This window comes from Opisthocomus hoazin, chromosome 21 (assembly GCF_030867145.1).
Source record: "Opisthocomus hoazin isolate bOpiHoa1 chromosome 21, bOpiHoa1.hap1, whole genome shotgun sequence".
NCBI classification, from domain to species: domain Eukaryota; kingdom Metazoa; phylum Chordata; class Aves; order Opisthocomiformes; family Opisthocomidae; genus Opisthocomus; species Opisthocomus hoazin.
In genome coordinates, this window is record NC_134434.1 from 671848 (window position 1) to 682759 (window position 10912).

Here is a 10912-nt window from a genome sequence, read left to right on the forward strand (position 1 = left end):
CAGGGACCAGGCTGGCTTCTAATGGCAGTTTTTGTAACTCACCAGTGAAGTCATCTTAAAACAAATAAATAAAAATTGCATGCTCCCTGTTGTGACTGCGTGTACGGGTTTTGAGAACTCGCATTGCTCTTGACTGGAAGTCTGGGGAGTGGGTCTTTACCCTGCATCAGTCACGCTCACTTGCGACAGCGTTTAACAATAAAAAGCTGCCTGCACTGCTTCTTACAATGCTGATCCTGTATTAAATATTTCAAAACCGCTTGCTTTGTTCGTTGTTATTTTAACTGGGTGGAAATATGTGGAAAAAAACAACCAAGACACAAATCTTTCTACACTCTCACAGAGCCCAGTGCTGGGCTGCAAAGCCACCCGCCCCCCCAGAGGCCATCCTGCCTGCCTGCGACGGGCTCCTCAAGCAATTACATTAGCAGGTAGCAAATGTCTTCTGCGCGTGCCACCTGGCACGACTGCTCACTGCTTCCTAATCCGCCTGGAATAGCATTTTCCAGACAACTCCTATCATGCACCGAGCATTCTCCATATGTTTGCAAAATGAAGTCAAATACAGATTTGGTTTGATGTGTCCTGCAAAAATCCTTTACCGTTAAAATCTGGCAGAAGAAAAAGACAGGAGTTATTTCTGATCTAATGGCTTCCCTCCCCCTTCAGGTAAATTCTTACATTGGGAGATACTTGCATCTTAGAGCTTATTTTTCTTATATACTGAACTAACTCCATGCAAAAAATCCAGCAAAGTATTACATGATAAAGGATAAAATGCATTCAGCCGATTTTCTCCTCTGTCCAAGCTATGCTGAAGGCAGACAAGCTCACAGAGACTCTTGCCTCTGCACCTTTCCAAGTTTCTCACTGATTTTGGCATAAAGTAGCTCCAAGTCAGAGCTGATTTAACTTTCTTTGCTGTGGCAAAGCCACAAGAGCAGTTGCAGCAGCTGGAGTTGCAGAGCTCTAACTGTAACTGCCGTTACACATCACTATTTCTGGTATTTCCATGCATTGAAGTTATTTCATGATAGGCACATCTGCTGCATTTATGGCCTCATTCTACCACTGTGGAGAAGACATTACCTCGTACACCTGAACAAGAACTGCTAAGGGAAGCAGTGAAAGCCCTCTGGTTCGTGCCAAGAACTGCAAGGATCTCTCAGTGCTAGTAACGGCAAAATGCATGGCCTCAAAAAGAGAGGGGCCGTGCACAGAAATGAACGGCAACTGGAAAACCTGACCTCTAATCGGCTTACAGCAGTTGTGAAGGGAAATTCACTTCTAACTTTTTGCTATGTAGTCCAGCCTAGTAGCAAAGGGCAAGATGACAAATTTACAAGTCCCCAGTTCCCACTATTGATTGTAAAGTTTGCCTAGACAGCTAGCTGACATGTAGGCATCTACTGAGGGATACTTTTAACCCTGTACAAAAGGAGCTGATTTTCTGGAGGCCACAAGTTCCCCATTTTCATACAGAAGAGTTGTACCACAAGCAGAAGGAACAAACAAGATTTTGTGATCAACACATCAGTAATTTCATGAGGAAAGCACAATTCCTGCTATAGATTCATGTCCTGATTTTTACCGTGTGCCTCACTTTCCCACCTACAAACTGGCGACTGGAATTCCCCTGTGTCCTGCTGTCAGCGTGGGCTGCAAGGTCCTTAAGGCAGGAACTATTTTTCAGTTGGTGCTTTTATCATGCTGTGCTCTAGGATGCTCCAGTCTCGGTGGGCTCTGTGGCCTCAGCTGCACTGCAAGTCACAATACAACTCCTCCAAGGATGACCTTGTCTCCTATTCCTCAATTTCCTACTTAACTCAGCTGTTATAAAGCAACATTTGTGCAGGGTGTTGAGGTCCTTGGTTGAAGCTTTGTAGGAATTCTTTAATTACTTCTAAGGCCAGCTATTTGCAATTCAGAAGCTCCTGTTACAACATTAAAAGGCTTTGAGAAAGTAACATGGATTTTCTGGAGTAGGCTCCAGCAACACAGTTTCTCCTTTTTATCTTCTACTTCAAGGAACAGTGACAGCAAAAGTTAAATGCTGTTTTTATTTAGTGCTGTTTGATTGAAAGATTAAGGGTTGAATTTCTAATTTGAAAAGCAATTCTCAATGGAGATGCAATATTTGTATCTATTAAGGACAAGGTGCCCCTGAAATTACAATCTACTGGTCTTCACAAGTTTTAAATTTCAGGAAATTATAGCTTTCTACGTTCTCTAAAAAATATATATGTAGTTTTATGATAACAAATATGCCTCAAGAAGAATATGCATGTATTTCAAATAAAAAAGGTAACCCATTTAACCTTCAAACAAGATGTCTCTTCCAGCTGCTAGCAGCCTCACAATAAAGCAGCTGTTGATCTTATTTCATGGCTACCCTGCTCCGTAGCATGCAAATCCTGTTACATGTAGCTGTATTTCCCATTCTCAAGCCAAATCCTTTCCAGTTCCAGATCATCCTAGTTCTGCTGTGCAGCAAGTGGAACGTGGGGATAACTACAAGGCAAACATTTGGAAACAGACAGTATTAAATCCCCCAGACATCATCTGCATGAGGAAACATCTTCTCATTACCCCACAACATCCTCGTGCCAAAGGACATCCTCTCCTCCTCTGCCAGGGGTCCAGAACAAACAGACTCTCTTCCTGATCCCTGCATAAGCCAAATATGTCTACATGGCCCTAGGAAGACTCCTATAGTGGTAATGGAGATGCTGAGAACAAAAAAATTTACATCAGGCTATAAGGGGTGAACATCCAAAAGCATGAGCCTGGTCTGCATAAAAATGTGCCAGCATGGATTTCAGTATGGACTGATGTCCCATCACCACCCCAGCTCCTACGCAAACTTGGAAAACTAGCAGTAAAGTTCGAGTTGGCATAACCTGTTTTTCACCCAAAGTAGCTCAGCCATGCCTACAAGATCTGTGTTCCCTACTCCAGTTGTCACATGGCCATAACCTGAGTGACCCCATTTACAGGAACCTGTGCAGAGAAGAGACAGTCTTGGCCGAGTCGCAGAACAGCAGCAGCAGGACTGCAGTAATGGAGGCATCCCCGGCCCCCTCATGAAAGACAGTTTTATCCTAAAGGCTGCAATCACAGCTGAATGCGATTGATCCGCACCATGACAGACCCTGCGACATGAAGCTGTCAAACTTGTCATCCATCACACAAACAAAACGTGAGTGATCTACAGGCAGACCCCCTCTCCCCCAGAAGATTAATTCAAATCATTATCAAATGATAATGTACCCCATCTGATGGTTGTGATGAACTCATGGAACTGTCAGAGGCTTCAAAAACATAACAGGCAGGCTAGAGAGAAGAGGAAATGACAGACAACAACAAAACCCCAGACATTTTCAATAGGGAAAAAATGTTTCAGCCTTATTCTCAGCAAGATCATTTCAGTCTGGAAAGCACTGAGGCTATTTATACTAAATATCGTGTTAAGCTCTGTATACAACTGCCCCAGGCCATAGCAGCTTGCATCCTAAATTGGACAAAGGTGATGCTGTCACCCTCATTTTACAGGTGCAAAATACAGGCATGGAGAGAAGAGGCGAGTTCTACAAAACAAGCATGACAAACACATGAACTGAGTTTGAGCTCAGATGGTATATGGGAAGTTTTAACTGAAAGCTTTCCCTTTCCTGTCAGTGGATTTCCTGACTGTGTACATCTGAATTCCTGTGGCTTTCGCTGCATTCACAGATTCGTATTCCTTCTGTTTCTACCAAATGATGTAGGCTGCCCACTTAGAAGCAAAAACTACCAAGGCTGTTAGAGTTCTTTCTCTCTTTCCATTGCCTTAAAGGAAACTGACTCCAGGCATCACACACAAAGGTAGTTCTTGTAGGAACTTTCAAAGTTGCTTTCACATCCGCCCATCGTTGTGCTAAAGTTGCAGGCTGAATTACTGCTGGCACGGAAGGACGGGCAGAGCGTGAGTCCAGGTAGTGTGTAAGCATTCTTGTGTAGCAGCTACAGGCACCTTCCCTGCACAGAGCAGGCACGATGCTCCCAGCCCTCAGCCGAAAAGACTGACCCAAAAACTCTGCATGCTCCATCTGTGGGAACTGGTTTGGGGCACTAAGGTGTGCCTGGCAGGCAGACACCGTGGCATGGCTGAACACCATGACGAATGTCACTCTCCTGATAATACATCTTGGGAATCTTATGCATCTGCAGTAACTGCTTGCATGCTAGAAGCAGGAGATAAGAAGAGTAGCAGTCCAGCAGGAAAACGGGTTAGATGAATCATACACCTGCCTTCCTGAGTATGAAGAAGCAGCAGCTCTGGCTTTGTATGGACCCACCAATACTGGATTACGTGGTTGGAGAGTCTGGCCTGCTTTTGGGGGACTCCATTATGCATCTGCAGGCATCGCAGCTCCGCTGGAGCAGGAAGTTTGTAGTGCATGTTCTTGATGCTAAGTAAAGTTGTAACAACATCTGGCATCCTGCCTCTAGCATAACCTAAAACGAAGCTTCCTAAACTGATGCTTCAGAGGGCAGCAAAACAATAAATAAACCCCTCAGTAATGTGTCTAGCCAACCGTACACTGCTTTACATGGAGAAAAACATCTATTCCTGAGCCCAATAGGAAATCATTTTGTGCCTTGAAGCGTGAGATTTGTTTACCCTTAACTTAACATGCATAATGCTAGTTTTGTCTTTTTGCAATGAAATTATCCATTCCCTTTATAAATCTGGCTCTTCAGATCCCCCTGAAGAAGCTTATGGCATAACTTGCAGAAATAAACCACTGGAATGAAACTGTGAGAGAAATTACTATTATTTCTCCTAAAGTATCTCAACATCTGTACAGGTTACACAAAAGCTCACACACACTCATCCAGACAAGCGCTTCCCGGAGCAGTATTTTGCTGTCAACACTGGCATACTAAAGATTAGCTAAATAACAAGATATAGTTTATATTTAATTCCCCTTGAAATGCGGCATTGAAAGTGCAAACAAGAAAGAAATCTAAAGACACTGGTCTGCAGTTAACACTGGAGATTCTGTGTTTTTCTCTTCTTGTTTTCAAGACAGCGTTAATTTTGGAGGCTGATGTTAAGCATAACCATAGACACTTCAGACAGACACCGTTCCTTAGTGCATGGGGGTCATGCCACTGAGGACCACCATATCGTGGGGTGGGTCAGATACCAACAGTCCAATTCTATTGCACATTTTAAAGACCTACAGTTATATAAAGGAAACAGCTTCTACAGGATAGTGAAGGACTTCCGTGGCAAGATTCTGCTAACAGGTCGTTTTCAGAACTGTGGATTTACACCAGAAATTAATCTGTTCTAGCAGACGCATGGTGTTTTGGCTGCCCCCGAGTTCCCCTCCCTCTGGGTTTAATCAAATCTCAGATGCTGTTTTTCTCTCATGGGAGTCAAAAGGGTAGAAAAACTGCTTGCAAAGGTTAAAGATCTTCTTTATGAAGGCTCTCCAGTGAGAACAGAAAACGTTATTCCAGAGAGAATAAATAGTGCTATTCCATAGCTGATACACTCGTAAATATTGACGAGAATAATATTTGCTGAAAGGCATAGTAAATATCTTTCATATTCGCATCCAAACACCAATGCAGGAGAGTAAATAGCATGGTCATAGTAGCATGGCTAGTTTTTTTCCTTTCTTGTACCTGTTCATGTACTGCGGCTGCGTATCTTCATTACATCCCCGGTGTTCAGTCTTGCAAGCACTTGTTGCGGTTCCCAGGGGCATTATTTCCATTATAAATAGTGACTGCACTGTAGCAAGACACAGAAAAAATAATTAAAAAAAAAAAATCAGTTGAGGCAATGCAGAAATAGTGGGGATTCATGAGGGCTACTGCTAGTCTGCTGAGGTTAAACTCCCTAGGCTCCTCTTTACAGTTAATAAAGAAAGATAGGCCCCCCCCAGATGATAAGTCTGAGCAGCTAAATTAAGCTCTTGCTCTGAGTAGCCTCTGAGGTGCAGGATCCCGTCTTCATTAACTGTAATGGGAGCCCAGGTACATTAACTGCAGTGAACAGGGGCCTCAAACCATCTACTTCGGTTATTTGACTTGGGCACGATTCAGAGCACGCAAAGGTGGGAGTCTGGGTCCTACATCAGCTGTGGCCTTCAGGCCACTTCAGTGACTGAGGACACCTGAATTGGGGTGTATTTTCACACCTGTTGTAAGCCAACCTCCATGTTTCTACTTTTTAAATGATTTTTCATTTTTAATTGCTTTTCATCTGGGATGGCTCCTAGGCCCATTTGCCCACACAGACACCCAGGTGCCAGCGACGGCTCAGTACCAGCCTGTGTTTAGATCAGCCTAAAGCAGTTAGGCTGCACCTGCACCCTCAGGTGCTGGAAGTCTGATGATATCCTGCTTTTTTTACTGCCATGATCAATTTTATCACTGTATCCTTAAAACTGTCTCCACCAGTCACCCTGCTGTATCTCACTTCTTGCCAATACTCAAGAAAAGGAATTTCAGAGACAGACAACCAATATCAAAATTTCATTATTGCTATAGGATAAATTCTATAATAAAGGCTTAAGGTAGGATACAAAACCTATATGAGGAGAGAACGTCTCCACTGCAGAGCCTGTAGGCTAGGAAAGCCAGCTAAGGGATGGGAGAAGAACACCTTATCCTTTGTTCAACAAAAGGCAAATTAACGGCTTCCCTTCCTTTCCATGTGAGCCTTTACAAAAAAGCCAACCGACCAAATCCAAACAAAAACCCCTCTCCTGCAAGCATTTTTGTTAGCAGTGTCTGTGTGTTTATCCCGGTACAAACCAGTGAGATCCCAGCTAAGCTGTCGCAGCCGACCAACCCCAGCCACAGCTCGGCTGGTCACAGCTCAAAGGAGGAAATACATCAAGTTTTCAAACGATCAGTCATCTAATTAATTCAAGGTTGTAGTACTATGTAAATAGGTATCAGGAAAGCAGAAACCCCTAAACTTGTTAACATTCATCCACGCAAATATTGACATTGAATCCAGTAGGATTACTCCCCTGGGAAATGTGAAGTGTACACCTAAGTCTCTGTGGAATTTGGGCTTAGGTTTGTTGAATACACGGCTTTCTGAGAATTACTCACTGTGTGATATATTGCACCATCTCTAGGAATACTGATACAGTAATTTTAATATTACAGAAATACTGATTTTATAAAATATTCAGCTAGTCTCATAACGCAGGTGAGGAATAAGACCTACCCATAAGACGAATTCAGGAAATAGGACAAACGTAGCCGCATTCTGACGAACACTATCCATTCCCTTCGAGTAACCAGGCTTATCAACAACAGAGGCTAGTCAATATTTTATATCGGCAAGCACCTTCTCCCGCTGATGCCCCACAGCGCTTCACAAGCGGCAGCCGGCAGACACCACCCGAAGCGCGGTCCCTGCTCCCGCGCCCCCCGGCTGCCGAGCTCCCGCGGCAGCTCCGCCGGCCTCCGGGCGAGGCACGAAACCAGCCCGTTAGAGCCCACCTCAGCGCCCCCGCCGAGACCTGCGCTCGCCCAGAGATCATGCCCGGGGCACGCACACCCCGCTGCCCCGCGGCGGACGGCAGGCGCTGGCCCGCTGCCGGGGCGCACCCGCCGCCTCAGCCAGGGAACCGCGCAGCAGCCCCGCGGCCCGCGCACCGCTGCGGGAGGGGCGGCGCGGAGGGGCGCGGGAGGCGCGCGAAGCCTGCCGCGCGGGGAGGGGCGGCGGGAAGCAGCTCCCGCGGGAGCGCCGCTGCCCAGACGCGCGCCCGGAACCGCGCTCGCGGAGGCGAGAGCCCCGCGGGGGGCGGCCGGGCCCCGCCTCAGTAAAGAGCTGCCCGCGCGCGTCTGGGCGCTCCGTGACTGCGGCGTGCGGCAGGGGGCGCCCGCTGGAGGAGCGCCGCGGGCTGTGAGGGGAGGCTGCGCCGAGCGGGTTGAGCTCCGTCCGAACTCCCGAGGAGCCGAGGAGCTGCCCCCCCCCATCGGCAAGCAGGAGCGGCAACCACTGCAGTCGGTGTCTGAAGGCTCTGGTGGGCGTAACGTGCTGAAATGTAACCGTTATGACTCAGAAAAAAATCAGTTAGCAACAGAGGTGACAGCTGCTTCTCTCATTCCATTTACACCGAATTTGCAGTGCTTACCGAATACCTTGGGTGCATTTCCAAGGCCAGCTAAGAACACCTTTGTGTTTCAGCAACTGCTAAGTAAATGGAGGTTTAATTTTAGTGACTAACTACCATTTCTTGCTAAACAGCAGAGATACAGACGGGGGAAAAAGAAAAAAAGGAAAATGAAAATTTTCTGAAATTCTGTCACTCTGTGGTGGCGAAGCCTATCTTGAAGGGAGGATTCTAAGTGCCTCCCCACATTAAGGAGCGCCCCTGTCTCCCTCCTGAGGCCTCTCCTCGCAGTTCGCTCCTGAAGCAGGGGCTGTCTGTGAAACGCTCAACAGTAGCGACTTCGCGAGTAAGGGAGAATAACGCTCTGAAAAGAAAGAAAAGAAAGGAAGAAGAAAGAAATGCAATCTAAGTTCATTTGAACTCCAGTATATTATTATTAGTTAAAATTCCCCAGGTAACCTCTATTTCCACATATATGTAATAGTTTTCAATTTCAGTAGGTCTAGCAAGGACCATGAAACTTCAGATGAGGACCAAGAAGCCTGGCTGTGGGTATCACGTGGTAGCAGACCCTTAATACTTCAGTTTCTGTGACCTTTCCAGCACGCGTGTGGGTGGGTATTGGCCACCAGGGAGAACTCAATAACGGTCCTACGCACACACAGTTTCTTTTCCTTGCAAAGTCATTTCTCAGCAAATCCAGACAGTGCAAAGGAGGCCAATGAGAAGAGCAAGCTGGTTCTGAGTGTGGATGTCAGAAGACATCTCCTGCGTGTCTGTGAAACTGCAAATGGAGCAGACGTTTGCCATTATTGCCCACTATTGAGGTACCAGCATTTCTTCCTCACTAACCACGTGCTGCAAGCAGCAATCATGCATCGCCTTCTCCTATTCTAATGGGTACTCGGGCATGTAATAAGTTGAATTTCATCTTGCTGATGAATCTTATTTCAGTTGTTTGGTATGACAGGGCATTTCTTTGTTAAAAAGTGAATGGAGACATCTGGCTTTGGCAGGGTGACTAAAATGAGCTGCGCTTGGCCGATGTCTCTCCTGTTTCACCTTAATTTGCTGACACTAGATCCAGCAACGCTTGCAGACTCAGAACAGGAAAGCAGAGTGCAGAAGTCACCCTTTGCACTTGCCCTATTTTGCCGTAGACAACTTCATCCCCCGTGGTGTAAAACGCGTCAGGTATTCCTAATGTCACTGGAATGGTGCCAGTGCTGTATCCCCGCTAAGCAAAGGCACTGAACCTGTAAGCACAGGGAAGACATTCCCATTACTTCTGCAGGCTCCACTGATGACAGCATTACTGCTGGCCAAATAAGCACCAAGTTCAGCTCTTTCTTGACCACTTGTCCCAACTCTGCACTTATGCAGAGAGGCATGAGATCGTTCTGACTCATTAGCATCTCAGATGGTTTGCAGGACTGGTGTAAGTTACTGCACAAGCTAAAGGACTGAAAATCAGACCTGTAATCTAGGGTCGCTGGTGAGAGACTGCTGCTGTTTCTTCATCCCCCTTGTAATAGCTTTCTTCCTTCATGATGAGTTATTGCACTCCTGTTTTTGCCTGTGCTTCGTTTGGAAAGTTGGCACAGAAATATTGTTTGGCAGACACAGACCTGCCCTGGCAATCTACTGTTTTGGGGGTTGTTTGCTTTTAACTAATTCATTATATTGCTGCACAGCAAAGTATATATCACTTGTTTTCCCCTCCAGCACAGAGTGTTTATTGGATAACTACTCTCAGGAAACTTCCCCAAGACAAACACTTAACCCTCAGCCTCCTCGGAAAGGCTGGCAGTCCTTATTACCAAGCACTAGAAAACAAAGGCAGCTCAAATACATTAACACATACAATTATTAATAATAATATTTTGCTTGTTATTAATGAAAACTTGTGTGAACATCAGTGCCTTCACCTGGATTCATTCCTGAAGTACGAGGAGCTCATTACAGAGAGATTTGTCAGCTTAAACCTGGGTTTCGCTGTCTTGTCTCTCTCTCAGTTCCCTAATGTGGTTGTTCTCCATGACCCTAATATATGACAGTTATTTTAATGCTGGTAACTACCCTTCTGACTGGAGAAGGTAATGAATGCAAAAAAAACATTTAAAAATATCACCAGTTTGCCCTCATTCTGGAGCCATGAAGCAGTTCACGTTCCTGAAAAGCCAATTCCAGCAGTTTCCTTTTGGTGCACTGCTCATCAGAGAGATTTGGTGGAGTCCCCTTGGCATTGCTCATTCCCGTAACGGGTTACTGCAGATACTATTTACTGATCTCAAAACAACCCTGAAGCTTTTGCTGCTTCAGCTGCAGGTTGAGGGCAAAATACTCTTCAGAAACACTGGAAAAGCTTCAGAATATCATCTCTGCTAGCTGTCGTACAGATTGCCGTAAGTACACTACTGTGTTCAGAAGCTTAGTCTAACTGCAAGGAATTTATTGCAGCAAGTGGATGGTGATTTATAAAGACATGGTAATACTATACTTCAGATAACATAGGCCAAAGTCCACCCCACAGCAGAGTAGTCACTTGCCTTAGAGAAGACTTCCTGTCCAGAAAGCCATGGAAAGTAGCATTTGGTGCCCTCTCCTGTACCCAGGTGCAGGGTCTAGTGGAACAGGCTGAGCTCCATCCTCCTGCACTTTCAGGGGAAGCTGCTCTTGAGCACCCTGGAGAATCACCACTGCGGTGGGAGCCAGACACCAGAGTTCCTGAGCCCACCAGATACCAAATTTACAGGCTTCCTGTATAATCATCAAAT

The 10912-nt window shown here is 45.8% G+C and overlaps 1 protein-coding gene across 3 annotated transcripts in view; it reads right to left on the minus strand.

Moving 5' to 3' along the window:
• Positions 1-7607, minus strand: part of TOM1L1 (target of myb1 like 1 membrane trafficking protein) — a 72035-nt gene extending 64428 nt beyond the window's left edge. For 2 of the 3 annotated variants that reach the window (XM_075440845.1, XM_075440843.1), the window contains exons 1-2: positions 7241-7607; positions 5680-5788 (exon numbers count right to left, since the gene is read on the minus strand). In XM_075440845.1, the coding sequence (XP_075296960.1) occupies positions 5680-5788; positions 7241-7244 (113 nt within the window). In that variant the 5' untranslated portion in view covers positions 7245-7607. Of the gene's footprint in view, positions 1-5679; positions 5789-7240 lie in introns of those variants that run through there. The other variant, XM_075440846.1, reaches the window with a different exon arrangement.
• Positions 7608-10912: the final 3305 nt, after the last annotated feature.